We start from the raw sequence: 17,837 nt of genomic DNA, 5'->3' as shown, positions 1-17,837 counted from the left end.
ATGTTTCTTTCCATTTACAGTACTATCCATGGGTTTCTCTCTCTCTCTCTCTCTCTCTCTCTCTCTCTCTCTCTCTCTCTCTATATATATATATATATATATATATATATATATATATATGTGTGTGTGTGTGTGTGTGTGTGTGTGTGTGTGTGTGTGTGTGTTATTTTTATATGCAGTGCTTCTGTGTACAGTAAAACCATAATTCTCCAAGCCAACATATGAGAACCATTGGTCAAAAACCAAAGAATAGACACATTTGCTTTCCTAAAGATTTCTCTAAGAACCTAATTTCCTTTTCTGCTTTGCATTTTCTTTCCCCTGCAGATTCTGTTTTAAATGACTTCGTTATGATGCACTGTGTTTTTATGCCAAATACCCAGCTTTGCCCAGCCCTGGTGGCCCAATATCCTTTTACTGTGAAAAGTCTCTGTTCCTTTCAAGACACCCTATATGTACATGGCCGCTATCTCACCCCAGCCTCTGAAGGTAAGTCATGGCCCAGGCAGAGCTGTGCTTTCCCCAGCATAGACCCCAGCTCTCCTGGGCACGGTGTTGCTGCGTCATGTTGGAGGATTTCTTCCTTATTACTGGTGCAAAATGGGAATAAAGTCACCTCAGGAAGGTGATACCGATTAGGAACATACATACCTGGGAGGTAGGCTAGAGAAATTATGGAGAAAAATCTGAGTTTATTACTAGGTAATACTAATCTGGGAGGCAGACATTGTACCTGTTAGGATACCTGGAAGGTTGGGTTGTGGCCTGCTTGTTTTCCTCCTCTAAACTGTAGTATTAATCAGACCACTAACCCACTGGCTTAAAGACATGTTATCATTGGGAGTTAGCTTTTCTTTTACATTTGTCCTAGTCCAACCTCTCCTTTAGATACTGCAAATTCATTCCTTCATTGCTATTTTTTTTTATTATCGTTACATTTACTTTAATAAAAGTTATAAAACTTGAAATTCTAATGGCAGTTTTTCTTGGCAGCTTGAAAGTTAAGTTTGTTTGGGGCAGCTTTTCAATAGTCTGTTGAGTTGACCACTTGGTATACCATGTCTGGCTCAGAAAATGTAAATTAAGTAAAAGAAGTAAATATTACTACTAATAAGTCACATGCTCAATTTGGGGGTTGGGGACTATGTGAAAATGTATTTTCCCATTCTGCTTTATTTTTAAAGCAACGAAAATTTAGAACCCAAAACACTTTGGCCTTTTGTGAGCAGTTAAATATATTGAAGGAGAATAGCTTTTTTTTTTCTGGGCAATTCAATCAATACTGGGAATGCTTTCCTTTTTCAAAATTATAATTGCCCTACCTGATTCGCATTTTCTTGTTCACCCATCATTCTCTCTGAAGTCAACAGAATGCATGAGGATAGGAGATTTGAGTTGAATGTGTTATTCAGAGGGAGCTGCAAGAGTGAAATTTGGGTTTTTATTTGCCTGGGAACTATCTTACTAAGTAAAGACAGCTTAATGAGACTCTCATATTTTATATATTCTTTCTGGCTCATAATCAGTTTTTCTCAAGAAAGATTAACATACTCAGAATCTCTCTGTACTCTTTTAGCTCCATACACGGTAGTCATTCTTAGATCTTTGAGATTTGTTGGAAGGAAAAATAAAAACCACCATTGAATATACACTAATTTTTTCAATAGTACATGGATAAGCTTAAGTCAAACAAAACAAAAGAAGAGCCTTAACCAGTTTGGCTTAGTGGAAAGAGCATCAGCCTACAGACTGAAGGGTGCCAGGTTCAATTCCGGTCAAGTTGTACCTTGGTTATGGGCACATCTCCAGTAGGGGGTGTGCAGGAGGCAACTGATTGATGTATCTCTCTTATAGATGTTTCTCTCTATTCCTCTCCCTCCCTCTTTGTAAAAACAAAACAAAACAAAAAAAACACCAAAAATAAAAAAAAATACTTAAAAAAAAAAAAAAAAGTAAGAGAGTGCAGTGTACTTACAACCAAAAGAAGGGTAGAAGTACTGTGGGCTATAAGTCATATCATCTTTACTACTCGAGCCCCCAACACTAAGTTTATTTTTTGCAAATTCTGATTTGTTCATATATTAGCTTGTCCTCTTCAGAACTGATTGAGAACATTCGTTACCAGTGACATCTGTTTTTAAATGAAAACAACTTAAGTCCTGGCCATTCTAGGTAGGAAGGTATGGCAGTAATGATGTTTGGGGCGAGGGGAGGTGGAGACAGAGTAGTGAACAATAGAATGGAGAGGAGCCAGCCTGTGTATCCAATCCCAGTAGATAGAGGGAACCCAGGGTGGCGGGGTATCATCTGAACCACCTAGTGCCCTGGACCCCCTTCATCACACCTGGCCCTGCAGGAACCTAGGTTCTCTCCACTGTTCCATCTGGAATCAATTCCTTATTTGTCAGGCTCCATGCTAAGAGCATTGGCCTGTAATATACCATTTGCGCTTACACGAGTCTATCGGGTTAGTATTAGCTTTATGACACAAATGAGGATTTTCAAGTCCAGAAAAATGGACTGACATTCCCAAGGCAGTGACAGAGCCATGATTCACCCAGGTCTCAGGATTCCAAGCCTGGGTGCGGCGGCTTTTTCTTTACAACTTACCAGTGTTTCTTTAAAAGCTTATCCTTTAATTACCATTTAAGAACATTTCTTGACAATGTACTGCATAACTGAGGTGGCTAAAACCAAAGCGGGCCTAATTTATTGAAAGCAAACCCATGGAGTGTCCAATAGGACATTTTGTAATGATGGGAATGTTCCACAGCTGTGCTAGCCCGGTAGCCACTTGCCTTGAAATGGGCTATTATGATGGGTGAACTGAGTTTTTATATTGTATTTAATTTTCATTAATTTAAATAGCCTCTTGGGCAGCCTAAACCTGGTCCTTAGATACTGGGAATAAGAGTCTCAAACAAGAACTACCACTCTGTAATGCCCAGGGACAGTATGCCTGGGAGGGCGTGCCAGAGAGCTTATCCTGCTGCATGCAAGCAAATGGAAAAGGCTCTATCCCAGAAGGCCATACATGTACAAGTGCTTCTATGGAATGCTAAGGATCCAAATTTTAATCCCTTTCTATCTGGGGAGATGTTATATAAGCAACTTTTTGTTTGTTGTTGTTATGAATAACATGAAACAATCATGACTGGCAACAAATGAAGGAATCTAAGAAGAATATGGCATAGCTCAGAGAACTGAAGGAATCTTTGAAGAGCCCAGGCCTTAGAAAGGGGCTCGAGGCAGCCACGGAAGGCAGTGCTGTAGGGATAAATCTACTCCATGCATCCTGGGCCCTCATCTCCTCCCATATCTCTGGAAGGAGGGGCCAGTTAGCCTAGCTTGGGTCACCGCTGACATCCTGGTCAAGGAAGGTGATGCACTTGACTGGAGGGAGACTGCCTATGAAGAAAAACAGAAAGTGCAGAAATAGATGGTGGGCAGACAAAAACAACATACACAAACCGTGTAACACCACATGCACAGTGACAGGGGGATACAGTGTAAAACTGAACAAGGAAGTTCACCCCATGTTTTTAACATGGGCTGTGAGGATATTAAAATACTTAACCAAGTTCCATTTAAGCACCCACGCTAAAATGGGTTGCTTTGGCTGAGTGTTTTCAAAGTACTTAATATGTGACTTTTCACAGCAGCCCTATGTAGAAGTCAGTATTTTCACTCCTCTTTTTCCAAATCAATAAATTAGAATAATGAAAAATTATGAGTTGCTCAGAGAAAGGTAATTACTAGTATAGAAAAGATTTAATTCTTGAGCTACTGACACTTATTTCTGTCCTTAATCCACATTGTGTGTCTCCTCCAATTTTGCTTTCAGCACAGAGGAAGGTGGTAGAATTCTGTTTAACATTAATATTTCAGGCCTTTTATGTGCTAATGAGAGAAAGTCTCTATTCATTAGATATGCTTGGGACATGATTTGACCTGATGAATACAAGTGCTTTATAATGAGTTTTTAAAATTATATTTGTTCAGTTTCTGTACTTTTCATCTCCGGTTTCTTTAACTTTTAAAAAATCTATACTTAAAATTCAGTTCAATCTTCCATTAGTCTTTAAAAGGAATTTTAAAACCAACTATTACCTCACCAGGTATTACTATTGTTAACATGTTAGCATGTATCCTTCTAGTCTTTTTAAAAAAACATATAGATTTGTAATTATAAATATAATAATGGACTCATACTATAAATAATTGTGTATGCTTTGTCATTAAACAATATTTTATGAATATCTTTCTTTGCCACTAAGTACTTTTCCGCACCATTTTTCTAAATATAGATAGCTTTGTCATCTTTAAAACTAAAACATTCTCATTATAAAAAAATTCAATTTACAGAAAAAAGAGAAGAGAGAAAAATTCATCTGGTATCTCACCACTGTTTTGTGGAAAACCTTCAAGAAATTTTATATAATTTCATATACATGAGAGCATGTTATATGTGGGGGTTTTTTTTGTAATATTTTTCTCTCTCTTACTGGTATGTTGTGGATATTTTTTCATATATATATATATATATATATTTATATATATACTACATCATTTTTTCAGGCAATTTTAGAAGCATTTATTGGGCATTTACAATGTGTCATATAGTGCTGGGCAACATAAGGTGACAAAGATGCATGAGAAAAACATAGTATTTTTTTTAATGACTCAATATTATATGGCAGCTATGTCATAATTCATTTTCTTAGCCTCTTCCTATTGGATATTTAAATTATCTTCACATTTTTTCTGTAACAAATATAAGGGGATGAATCTATGTCCTTCTAGCTAAATCTTTGCCCACATAGGTAATAATATTCTTGCTTTAAATTTCTAAAAGTAGGCACAGAATATGTAATATATTAACATGTTTTGATGTTCATTACCAAATTGCTCTCTGATTGTCTTAATTTCTGTGTTTCATGACTACACTCTGCTATATTTTTGTTTATACAAATATAGTCAGCCTTTCAATTCAGTATACTGGTCACAACTAAGGTAATATTATTTTGAATTTAATAACTATATCCTTGATTCAGAGCATTTTCATACATTTACTTTATAATTCTAACATCTCGCCCTCACTTTGAGACAAAAAAAAAAAAAAAAAAGAACTAGTATGATATTTATTTCATTTTACATGTAGGAGAAATCAAGGACATGGAAGCCAAATAATCACCTACGATTCCTCACATACTGGCAGAGACATCAGGTGGCACTTATGAGATTCTAGTTAGAGTGGACATTGTATATAGTTGGCTCCCTGACATCACTGTGATCTCCGTTGGTCAGTACTTACAGGAGGTGGCTGCCCTTGACCATGATTTGTTCTCAAATTGCAGGCCCAACGTACTCTGGTACAATGAGACTCAAAGAGAGGCTTTCTGGGTAAAAAGCTTTTTCAACATTTAAGAGAGAGAACAGGAAGTCTGTAGCCCCAATGCCAGCAATTGCCATTCTACAGATGTTAGGGGAACGAGCCTCATGAAGAAGCTGAAATTAGTAGAGTCAGGAAAGAAAATGGAGTCTATGATGACAGAAACTAATAATGTCCTAATAAACTCTGTTATGTCAACAAATGCAGGTCTCTGTTGTATAGGACTGATTGTTCTTATAGCTGAAAGAGACAAGACAAATGGCTCATATTTAAACTTATAAAAACTTGAATACAGCAATAATTTTGGTTGGTCAAATATTTTCTATTACTACTCTAATTTCTTTTGACTTAAAAGTCAACACAAATTTTATACTTTTTGCATGGAAAAATTGTTAGGTTCTTGAATTAAAAGGAAAAAAATAAATATACAGAATCCAGATTTGTCATTAAGTTTTAGCTGAAACTTTTTATATGTATTACATCCTTTATACAGGAACAAAATAAACACAACAGATTTCCTACTGAAAAAGCAGGGTCTCCATCATTTATTTCTCTGTGACATTGGCCTGGAGATGTTCTCTTTAGAAGTTGTCTTGGGTTCTCTAAAAAAAACAAAACACAAAGACACATTTTTTAAAATTTGCTTTTCTTATTGATACACAAACAGTATCAGGTTCTTCCTATCTAGATGAAGCCAGGTTTTTGGAAATATATTTTAGATTCCTAAGGAAGATGGTTATCTTAAATTTTGCTGGAGCCACATTTTACCATTGTAGCTTCCATTCGGCTCTGAAAAGTGTTTGATCTGTATGTCACCATCAGAGCAATTTACTTCTGCAGATATACCAGTGAAAAGTAAATTTTCAATAAGGAAGGAAGACTTGGTTTAATAATGTTATGAACATGATGTGCTCTTTGAAATAAAAAAGATCGTATTATCAGATATTCTGCCAACTGTTCTACATATGTTTTCTCGACCTCATATCAACACTGTGAGAAGTATTCTCTCTTTACAATAAGAAGTGAGAATGAGCAGTGAAGCTATCGGCCCCACGGTACACAGCTGGTAGGTGTTAGAACAAGATTTGAACCCAGTAGAAAAAAAAAACAAAAACAAACAAACAAACAAAAAAAACATATTCTGAGCAAGGAGATGGGAGGCATCTAAAGAAAATGACAGCAGGAAATTGCTCCCTAATTGAGCTCAGTTAGTAGGAACACAGACCCATGAACAGCATCACAGAGTTAAAATTCCAAAGCCAACCCTTTAAAGGACTTTAAATGATTTCCAGAACTGGTTCTATAGTGATCATGATAGCTAACTCTTACTGAGCACTTAATATGTCTCAGATACTGTTCCACATGACTTATCAATATTGTCCCATCTCATCCTTAACAACGTCCTCTGAAGTTTACAGATGAGGTTCTAAATGGTTCATAACTGACAGAGTCTCACAGTTTGTAAGGGGGGGAGCCCGAATAGGATCTCAAGTGGTCTAATTCCATAACATGCATTCCCCAGGACATGTTGCATCAAAGAGGGAACAGGCTCCATGCTCAGGATGTTTGGATTCTTCACAGAGGCAAGCAGTGTAGGAAGGAGGCCCATAGTATAGTGGGAAAAGCAAGAGCTCTGAAATCAGAAGGCCTGCATCTTACAAACTGTATCACTCAGCAGTCATCCTGAACATCTCTGAGCCCTGTCTATATAACAGGGATAGTTATACCTGTCCTTCCCACCTCTCCGGGCTGTTGTGACCAAATGAGGCCATGTGTGTGGAAGCATATTATAAACCATAAAGCACCTTATACAGTAAATGTAAATATATTAGCCCACATAAAGAAATTATCGCCGACCACTGGCTCAATGGATAGAGCGTCGTCCTGCGGACTGAAAGGTCCCAGGTTCGATTCTGGTCATGGCATGTACCTTGCTTGCAGGCACATCCCCAGTGGGAGGTGTGCAAGAGGAAGCTAATCGATGTTTCTGACTCTCTATCCTTCTCCCTTCCTCTCTGTAAAAAATCAATAAAATATATATTTTTATAAAGAAATTATTATACCATCATGAGAGGTATGTGGCATAAGGTAAAAAAAAAATATATATATATATATATATATATATATATATATATATATATATATAAAAGCTTTGTCTAGTCAGTGGGCATATGACCCCCCAAAGTTTGTTTTCAGCTGCAAGCAGAGATCTTGTATGCAAAGCAGGGCTTTAGAAAACGACAATATTGAAGAGTACCAGTTTGAATGTTGATAAGTGTTTTATAAATAGCTGCATAATTAGCATATACTTACTGCAAAAAGTATACATAATATTTTATTCCCTGTTGTAGGCTGTAATGAATCTGCTGCCTCTACATCCTAGGAGGTTTTCACTTACTTTCCCCCATGATCATTTGAATACATGGAACCATTATTAGCTGAATGAAGAATAAGTAAATGAGCAGTAAAAAAAAAAAAAAAAAAAAATCCAGAAAAATTACAGGTGCCTGTGGTGAGTAAGATAATAACTAGGTAAAAATATATGAAATAATTACAGTGTTTGAACGGCAGAGCCAGCATGAGGAAAATGACTCAATGGAAGGTTAAGCCTGCTGTTGGCAGGGTAGGGAGCCGTAGCCCACACTGTGGCCTTCTCCTTTCCCGACTCTCAGTCCTAGTGCCTCATTGAAAGCAGGTCCAGTCCGACCACAGCTGCATCTACATGTTGCCGAAAGAGCTGGTCCGATTCCATGAAGATTGAGTCACTCCGAGTTTGTGCTCCTGTAATAAATCACTAAATGATTCTGTTTAAAAAATGTACCAGACATTTTGGTGTTTGTGTTTAGTCAACCTGGTGACACTGAGCATGGTCTTGCCTAGAATGTGTCTATGATTTTTCTGACATTGCAATGCTATGGAACTTCTGATAATTTAGATAAAGGGTTTTAGAGAGCTGTGGTAAGATAAAAAGAATCTTCTATTTTTTATTTTATTTTATTTTTTTTAGAAAATTGCATTATATATTGCACTCCAAAGAGTGTGATTGAATTAAGATAAGCAGTCAATCAACAAACACTTGAGGCTTTTTAAAAATACATATTTTATTGATTTTTTACAGAGAGGAAGGGAGAGGGACAGAGAGCCAGAAGCATTGATGAGAGAGAAACATCCCCTACTGGGGATGTGCCCGCAGCCAAGGTACATGCCCTTGACTGGAATCGAACCTTGGACCTTTCAGTCCGCAGGCCGATGCTCTATCCACTGAGCCAAACCATTCGGGCAACACTTGAGGCTTTTTATGTTTCCATGTGCCCAGACCTTGACTAGAAAATGTGGAGATGCACAGTGAGTTCACCACATGGTTCTTACTGTTAAAGATTTGGATTGAATGCTGCCAGATGGTAAGTAGTCTTACTGCCATAACAAGAGAAACCTCAAGTTAGGATTTGAATGGTCAGTAGATTTAAGAATGTTTGGTTAGTAGTGGTGAGTTGCCGCTTTCTAAATCAACAGATATCGGAGAAGAGAACTGGTTAAAACTATAGCCAGGAGGATATAATCAGTTAAAATTTCTGTGCTCCCCTGACATCAGATTGTCAAGGCTGCAACATTTAACTCTTGATTTCTTGCATGTACTTTGTTGTCTTTGAGAATTTGGGAGGATCAATTTCTACGTCTCAGATGGATTTCCCTGTTGTCTAACCTAGTTCTGCTGTGTAATATATGTTAGCATAAAAAATATGAATGTCAAATAAAACACAACAGCATAAACAGGTAAACAGTACTAGGTAGGGAGATAAGAGGACTGAGTTCTAGTCCTAAGAATTCCATTGATAAATTTGGAAAAATCACCTCATTCTTCCTCAGTTTCTTTACCTCTAAAATGGTGGTTTTCAAGGAGATATAATCAAAGGGCTTTTGCTGCTCACAAATTCTATAGTTCTGTCAATCATCTCAGTATTAGTGATGAGTTGGCCACTTTGACTCTATGGCCTTTTAAGAATTGTGTCTAAAATAACAATGCAGTGACTAATTCTAGATTCTCTTTTAGAACTCGCCTGCGTCATTTCAGGTGTAATCCATTACATATAAAGTCTCCTCTGTGTCTCTTAAGAACCTGATCCAGCAGCCTGCTCAGGACTGGAGCGGTATGTTGCTTAGGGAAGGCACATGACATGTGTGAACTCAGCTATAAAAGTAGAATTTCCCCACCTCTATTTTAGTAAATCACATCTGTAAGGGGAAAGGCAAGGCTTTGTGAAACAAAGCAATGCTTCTCTTTGTTTTTTCCAAAGGCAAAAATGCTTAATGTTTATGAGACATTAGAGAACACCTCTTCCCCCAGACTTAGTGAGTTCTGGCTCCCAGGAGACTGCGAGTTACTCCTGACGAGCAGTGTGCACTCAACTCTGGTTTAGCTACCCATCACGCTGAGTCAGCTCCAGGAAACTTGGATTTTTGCCCCTCAGATAAAATTACTTAATATTGTAATTTCATGAACCCAAGCACTAATACCACTATTTGGGGCTGTGGGAGCGATGATCATGGAAAAAGCCTTGTCTGGATTTGTAAAGCCTGCCATTTACTCACTGACCAAGGCTGAGCAGATCTCCCTGACCCTGTCTCCTCATCTGTAAATATTCCCCCCTGCAGTTTGTAGAGTGCATTATGGGATCCTATGAGCACATTAAGCATATTTATTATACACTGTCAAGCTCTTTACATATTTGAAGTGTTAGCATGCTAATCCCTCCAGTCAGATAGTATATCATTGTTGACAACAGACACATTTCCCAAGAGGAAAGAGGACAAGGAAAACATTTGTCTTAACCCTCAAAGACACGCTGATTTAGTCATCCTATAAGGGCCCTAAAGGGTAGCCACAGGTGTGCTGCTCATACTCTGTAGCCAACACACAAGCATTTGTGTTGGTTCCTGGAATCCAAATCCAGATAACCTGGAAAGTTAGACTTATAACCACTCGATATCAACTTGAAATTTCAAACCATTTCAGCCCCAGGCAAATGGGAAAGACTTCTTTTCTCACTGACTCTTGGTTGAACCACTACAAATTTTTATAATATGTCAGGAATCATTGATTTTGAACTGCCATGTACCTGACTATGCTGCTAGTAACCATAAAAAAATAGTCATAAAATGTCGTGCCCAGCATTGCCATTCTTTTTGTTGTTGCTGTTTTTTTTTGTTGTTGTTGTTGTTGTTTTGGGGGAGAGTGGGGGGAGAGGGAAGGGTGAATTATGTGTATAGACAATCAAGAGACCAAAGGGTTAATCAGAAAAGAAATAATTTTCACACAAAGTGATCTTTCTTCCCTTTTTTTATTGTAAGTTATGAGAGAATTGTGGCAATACAGGTTAAGCAATTTTCTTTTTTATGACTCCCGTGCTCAATTTATGAAAGCCATTTTGCAACCCATTTACATGCAGTCCACCTTGGCTTTAAGGTTCTGTCATTTACCTTGATCATGATTATTTATAGTCTTTAGAAAAAGCCTTTCACTGGTGTAGTTCTCAAGTGCGGCACAGCCAGGATGCAGTTTTCTGCAGTGCCTTTGAAGTCCTGGTGGGAACCGAAGGCGCGGCCAACCTTGTAGGCAGGTCTGGGACATGGGGCTAGGTGGCCGAGGCACAGGGCTGTTGTGTGATGCGGAAGAAAACTAGCTGGGATTCGGAGTCCTGAGTTCAAAACCCACTCCACACCTCACTATGTAATCCTGGCCATTTATGCTCCTTTACTGTCAGTGTGCTCACTTGCAGAAAGGGAATGTGATAATTTCCTCATAAGATTATGAAGTAGAGCTTGACTGTGGTACTCTATGTGCCAGTCACAGTGTAAGTTATAATGAGGGAAATCATTCTGTGAACCAATTATCTGTAATAGTCACTGAAAAAGGAGCAGTATGTCTAAAATCTTCCCTGATCACATACTATAGTCTCCTTACTGTAATCCACATGAGTGCCGAGAACAGGGACCTTTATCTGACACATGTTATGGGCACTCCATCAAGCATTTGTTGTATTAGTAAACAAATAAAATTTCTAGATAAAAGTCCCTGTGCTAGGTACCATCTAGAATGCAAGACCATAGTATATCATCTGAAGTCTCAGAGAGCTTATAGTTTATTTAAGATGGCTAGCCATAAATGCACAAAAAGCCAATATGAGTTAGTGGTGGTTTCAGACAAGAGAAGAAGAAATGGTATAAAAACTGAGACCCTCACCAGATCAATACAGCAGGCATCTTCCCTAGTCCTCAAATGGGTGAGCTTACCTTCCTCCAGCCTCACTACCCACCCACCCCCAACCTCCTCCCCACGCACTCTCTGTATCAGTCTTGGTTCTGGAATTACTAGATGAGCACTTGAAAGGCTCTCACTGAAATGCATACAGTGAAGGAGATTAAGGAGATGTGTGCAGAGTTGTGGGAACCAACAGGAGACAGCAAGGCACCCAGAGACAAGGGGCAGTGGGAAGCATCCCCACCCCAAGAAGTGAAGGGCCAGGTGGAGGGCAGGCAGGGAATGTGGTACAGCCTGATGACAGCTGGAGCTCGGCACAAAAATCCTGTCCACACGCAAGTCCGATGGAGCCTGGTGGGTCTAACTTTTTGGGAAACTATCGAGTCAAGGTCAGCAGTCCTCTAAGGGTTGTATTCATTTGGTCCAGAACTTTTGTGTGGGTGGAAATTTTGTGAGGGCCTGAGGGGAGAAATGAATCAGTGCAGAAGGCTGGCTCTCTGACGCCGGGATCTGTCGCTCCCTGCCTTTGCAAGAAGCACAGTCAGAGGAGTGTGAAACGGCTAATGTCTTCCTTGACTCCTTGGAACTTACCACGCCCAGCCTTCGCAAGGTACGGAGCAGGAGAAGATGGATTACGCCCTCAACAACAAGAGGCGAGTCGTCCGCCTGGTTTTGCAGTGGGCAGCTGTGTATGGGGACCTCCTCCAAGAGGACGACGTGGCTATGGCTTTCCTGGAGGTACACGGGGGGGTGGGGTGGATTCTCTTCCCAGAATACACCTCTGTGCTACAATGCACAGGACTACTATTAGGCAGGGCAGCTTCCCTGGAGGACTATCATCACAAATTCTAGACTTTGTTAACACATTCCTTTATCAGAAAGGTACTACAAGAAAAGTAAAGAAAAAAAATCACCCATTAACCCATCACTCTAATGCAATAACTGGTAGCATATTTAAAATATGGGTGGGTTTTTGTTTTTTTTATTTATTTTGGAGAGAGAGGAAAGGAGAGGGAGAGAGATGGAAACATCGATGAGAGATCTATTGATGGGCTGCTTCTGCACACCCCCTAGTGGGAATCGCGCCCACAACCCGGGCATGTGCCCTGACCAGGAATGGAACCAAGGACCTCCTGGTACATGGGATGATACTCCAGCAATTGAGCCACACCAGCCAGGGCAGTAATTGGTAGCATGTTAATATATTTTTAATAGTCTCTTTCTCTTTGTATGTTTTGCATAGTTGAAAGCACAGAGTGCCCATCATTTTGCATGCTGCTTTTTTCACTTAACTTCATGTACGGATTTTCCCACATCAGTGCAGTCTTTCTAATGATCTGCCTCAGATATATTTATTTGTTCCCATATTGTTGAAGATTTCCATTTTTACCTTCCTAGAATAATAGTGTAGTGAACATTTTTGTGCATGTAGGTCTGTTCTTGGTTATATTCCTAGACACAGGATTACTAGATCGAATGGAAGATTTTCGAGTGGACAGAAGCAGTTAATTTTATTGAGGAACTAGAGGCTCTGTACACAAAATTCGTGCAGTTGGAGGCTCTCAGTCTGACCTGTGCCCCCTCACAGTCAGAGATCCCTGGGGGAATGTCCAATTGTTGTGGAGGCAGGAGTGGCTCCCACCACCACCACTGCGCTCACTAGCCTTGAGCCCAGCTCAGGGCTTCTGGCTGAGCAGCACTCCCCCTATGGGAGCATACTGACCACCAGGGGGCAGCTCCTGCATTGAATGTCTTCCCCCTGGTGGTCATGAATGTCATAGCAACCGGTCAGTCCCCCTTTCGGTAGATTTGCATATTAGCCTTTTATTAAATAGGGTTACTGGGACCCTGAGGTGGCTTGGAAGAGAGATATTTATCTTGTAAACACTGCTTGAAGCTGAAATTCCCTTTTCTTTCCCAGGGCTCCTGGCCCACATTCAGCATTGACCCTGGCTGGCATTTACTCCTCGATGACTCACTCTGTCCTCAAAGCCTAGATAAGGGCTTTGCTTCTGTGCAGGCAAAACACAGTGTGGCTTCTATTTCAAACTTTATCAGTCTGTCTGTTCAAGAATGAATTACCCAAAAGAAACATACCCCTTATCTTCCTTTTTATCATATCGTTGGTCAGCCCCAGACAGGTGAGGCAGGAGGAGGGGTGGACCTCAGAGTCCTTGAAAGCTGGGCAATGGAGTGTTTTGAAAACGTAAAAGGATAATAGCAGCTTGGCATCAGGACTTGACTTGTGGCCTCTACCCATGCAGTGAAGGCCCACGTGGCGGCTAAGCTGGCCCAGCCGCAGCTCCCATCTTCGGCTGAGAGGCCACGGCGCCTGAGCAGAGCAGGGCACGGCTGCTTCTGTCGCCGCTGCTCTGGGGTCAGGACCATTCTCAGCACCTCAGCAAGGAGACCTGAGGTGGTGGCACAGACTAATGTACAGTTAGCACAGTGCTGAGGGCCCTGCCTGCAACAGGACTACCGACAATGAACTACAACTAGTGGTGAATATTAAGTAAACCAACAAATACTAAAATAACATCAGAATCAATATTAAAATTCCCCTGAAAAAAAATATCGAGAAGAGAGACTATAAACTTATCATTTCAAAGCATTGCATTACATTGCCTTTCATATAAACTATCCATTTGCAATTAATTCTTTGTGGTAAAATATACCCAACATAGCCGAAACCAGTTTGGCTCAGTGGACTGAAGGGTCCCGGGTTCGATTCCGGTTAAGGGCATGTACCTTGGTTGCGGGCACATCCCCAGTAGGGGGTGTGCAAGAGGCAGCTGATCGATGATTCTCTGTCATCGATGTTTCTAACTCTCTATGCCTCTCTTTTCCTTTCTGTAAAAAATCAATAAAAATCTATTAAAAAATATATATATATACCCAACATAAAATTTGCCATTGTCACCCTCTTTAAGTGTACAATTCAATGGCATTAATGACATGCAAGGTGTTGTACAACTGCCACCTCATCTCTGAATTCTTTTCTCACTTGCAGTTTTGACTTCTGGCTTATTTTAACACTTCCCTTTTTGTCTTGGGTCCATGAGACCCTGGTCTGGAGAGGCTAGTGAAGCAGGTGACACAGGGACACCTCTTCATTGCTCTTGACAGAACTGCGTGCCTTATCGATGCCTGTTAAAAGTCTGTGACCTTTGCCAATTACAGGAGTTTTATGTGTCTGTGTCAGATGATGCCCGGATGATCGCCGCCCTCAAGGAGCAGCTGCCCGAGCTGGAGAGGATTGTCAAGCAAATGTAAGGAAGGGGGCTTGGCTTTGGGGTGTGCTTCCATCACGGAAGTGCCTGCTCACAATCAACACGTCTGCCACAGAGTCCTTTGCCCCCGAGAGGGGAAGGCTGGCTTTTCACGGCCATGCAGTGCCCTGATTCAGGCAGAATGGGCCTTGGGTGTGGGTGCTGCGATGAGGCCAGAGGGACCAAGGCACTGAGATGCTGCTCAGCTGCCTCCGAGGCTGCGAAGCTGCCACGAGGAAGCCCAGGGAGGAGAAGATCCTTCTTTGGGGCGTCTAACTCCGTAAACCTGGGTGCCTGCGGTTCAGAGCAGTGAATACAGTCATGAAATGCTCAGTGGCATCGAAAGGAAGTTTGAGCGGGACATTCGCTTTCACTGCCAAACTGTTGATATGTGTGTCCTCTCAGTGAAAACATAGGTTTTCACACGGCGTTCCTGAGCCACGGATTAAACACAGCAGAGAGCGTGTGCTGCGAGGGAGACTCTGAGACCTGGGCACCAGGGCTTTTCCCATCCATTCTGCTGGGGACCTGCCTGCGGCAAGCGCTGAGCGCTCTGCTGGGTCCTGCCTGCTTTGGTCTCTTCATGTTAAGAGGAGGAGGCTCCAGTGGATAGAGCGTCGGCCTGCGGACTGAAAGGTCCCGGGTTCGATTCCGGTCAAGGGCATGTACTTTGGCTACGGGCACATCCCCAGTAGGGGGTGTGCAAGAGGCAGCTGGTCGATGATTCTCTCTCATCGATGTTTCTAACTCTCTATCCCTCTCTCTTCCTCTCTGTGAAAAATCAATAAAATATATTTAAAAAAAAAAAAAGAGGAGGAGGCTCAGATGGCCTCCTGAGGGGATGCTGTGGTTTCCTTTTCTAACATAAGATTAAAGCCATATGCAAGTGAAGCAATTTCAAATAAGAGTACCAACGGCATTCAATGATGTGTTCTCTGTTTCTCGTAGTTCAGAAGATGCAAAGAATCCACAAAAGAAGGTAAGGGGCGATGGATTAGGATTCTCTAATTGTCTGTGCCCTGTGAAATGACAGTTCTCCAGACAAGTTTTATTGCAACACACAGAAGTGATGTTTTTGTCAATACCAAATATGTTTTCTTCATTTCTGACTGCTTCTCAGGCGTGTTTTCCATTTGAGTTGCAAATGTGCAGCAGTCGCTCTCCCTTTAAGGCAGTTACTGTTGTTATTTTTGCAGCACAAAGTTCTCCTGCAACATTTCAACACCAGCGATGAGAGAGCCCAGAAGCGCCAGCCTATCCGTGGCTCTGACGAAGGTGAGATTCTCTCCCAGCTCAGTGTTATTTAGATCAGTGGTCAGCAAACTCTAAATTAGTCAACAGAGCAGCAAACTGCCGCTAGAGAGCAGCATGTGGCTCGAGAGCCGCAGTTTGCCAATTTGCCAACCACTGGTTTCGATTATTTCAATGAAACCTTCCCCTGGGAATCATCACCGTGGACCCACAGAATAGCTTTTCTTGGGGTGCCCCTTTGCACTTCAGAGGGTTTGCTTGGGTTACCCTTTTGCATTCCAATTATGTCCTTGAACCCTGTGCCCGGAGCTAAGGTGCTCAGCCACACTTCCTGACACTGCCTCTCCCCCTACCACCTTCCTGGGAGGGAAGAAGGGTCATCTCCAGGACCAGGTGTCTAGGTTGCCCACCTCTGGGAAGAGCCGACAGGAAGGAATTAGGTCTAGTAATAATTAATGTCGTTTTCTAATACTTTTTTAAATTGAATTTATTTAAACAATACAACAAAATTTAATCAACAATATAGTTGCCGTTGTTTTCTACTACTTGTGCCCAATGTTCAGGAAGCATTTTAATCCCTCTGTTGTAAAATTCTTGTGATTTTGATGCAAAAAAATTCGGTCAATGCATTTTTGAGGCATTCTTCATTATTAAATTTTTTTCCAAGAAGAAAGTTTTGCAAAGAACGAAACAAATGGTAATCGGAAGGGGCAATATCAGGAGAATATGCAGGTTGAGGGAGAACTTCCCATTCCAACTGGCGCAGTTTTTCAGCAGTGATTCTTGCAGTATGCGGTCGTGCGTTATCGTGGTGAAGAATTACGCCCTTCCGATTAATCAGCGCGGGTTCTTTTTCTCTTAAAGCTTGGGCTAACCTTTCCAATTGGGCACTATACACTGCACTTGTAATGGTTTGGTTAGATGGTAAAAGTTCATAATGAAGAATTCCTTTAAATTCCACCAAACACACAACATCACTTTTTTTGCATGCAAGTCAGGTTTTGGCGTGGGCTGCGGAGCCTCATTTTTGTCCAACCACTGAGGCCGCCTTTTCAAATTAACATACAGCACCCATTTTTCATCTCCAGTAACAATTTGCTCTAAAAACGGCAAACGGTTTTGACCGGACAGGAGCAAACTGCAAATTGTGACTCTTTGATTACGGTTGTTGTCGGTCAACTCATGAGGAACCCATTTTCCAAACTTTTGGACTTTGCCAAGTGCACGCAATTGATTGGAAATTGTTTTTTGTGAACAATTTAAAGTTGTCGCAAGCTCTTGTTGGGTAATTTGAGGATTTTGCACCAAAAGAGCTTGAAGAGCTTCTTGATCAAAATTGGACACACGGCCTCGACCACTCTTGTCATCTAACGAAAAATTTCCCTCGCGAAATTTCTCAAACCAACGCTGGCATTTTCTGGCGCTAACTGCATCTTGACCAAGAGCACTACAGATGTTTTTTGCAGCTTCACTTGCTTTTCTTCCTAATTGGAACTCGTAAAGCATGCAGTGCTGAATATGCTCTTCATCCGCCATCTTCTTAGCCCTAGTTTTGCAACAAAAAACAAACCAAACACAAACTTTTTCAAGCAAAACTTGTTAATTGCACTTCACACATTCTGTAGATACCACATGTTTGAAGGTTATGTCAATACAAGTCAACGCC

At 40.9% G+C, this 17,837-nt stretch overlaps 1 protein-coding gene across 9 annotated transcripts in view; it reads left to right on the top strand.

Moving 5' to 3' along the window:
* RAPGEF4 (Rap guanine nucleotide exchange factor 4) overlaps positions 1 to 17,837 on the top strand; it is a 249,197-nt gene that overhangs the window by 199,329 nt on the left and 32,031 nt on the right. For all 9 annotated transcript variants that reach the window (XM_036421380.2, XM_036421379.2, XM_036421384.2 and 6 more), the window contains 5 exons: positions 328 to 406; positions 12,239 to 12,389; positions 14,832 to 14,920; positions 15,869 to 15,899; positions 16,117 to 16,195. In XM_036421380.2, coding sequence (XP_036277273.1) covers positions 328 to 406; positions 12,239 to 12,389; positions 14,832 to 14,920; positions 15,869 to 15,899; positions 16,117 to 16,195 — 429 coding nt within the window. The remainder of the gene's footprint in view (positions 1 to 327; positions 407 to 12,238; positions 12,390 to 14,831; positions 14,921 to 15,868; positions 15,900 to 16,116; positions 16,196 to 17,837) is intronic.

The sequence above is a fragment of the Pipistrellus kuhlii genome, unplaced genomic scaffold (assembly GCF_014108245.1).
Source record: "Pipistrellus kuhlii isolate mPipKuh1 unplaced genomic scaffold, mPipKuh1.p scaffold_m20_p_7, whole genome shotgun sequence".
Lineage (NCBI taxonomy): Eukaryota > Metazoa > Chordata > Mammalia > Chiroptera > Vespertilionidae > Pipistrellus > Pipistrellus kuhlii.
This window is presented reverse-complemented; position numbering and strand designations above follow the sequence as displayed.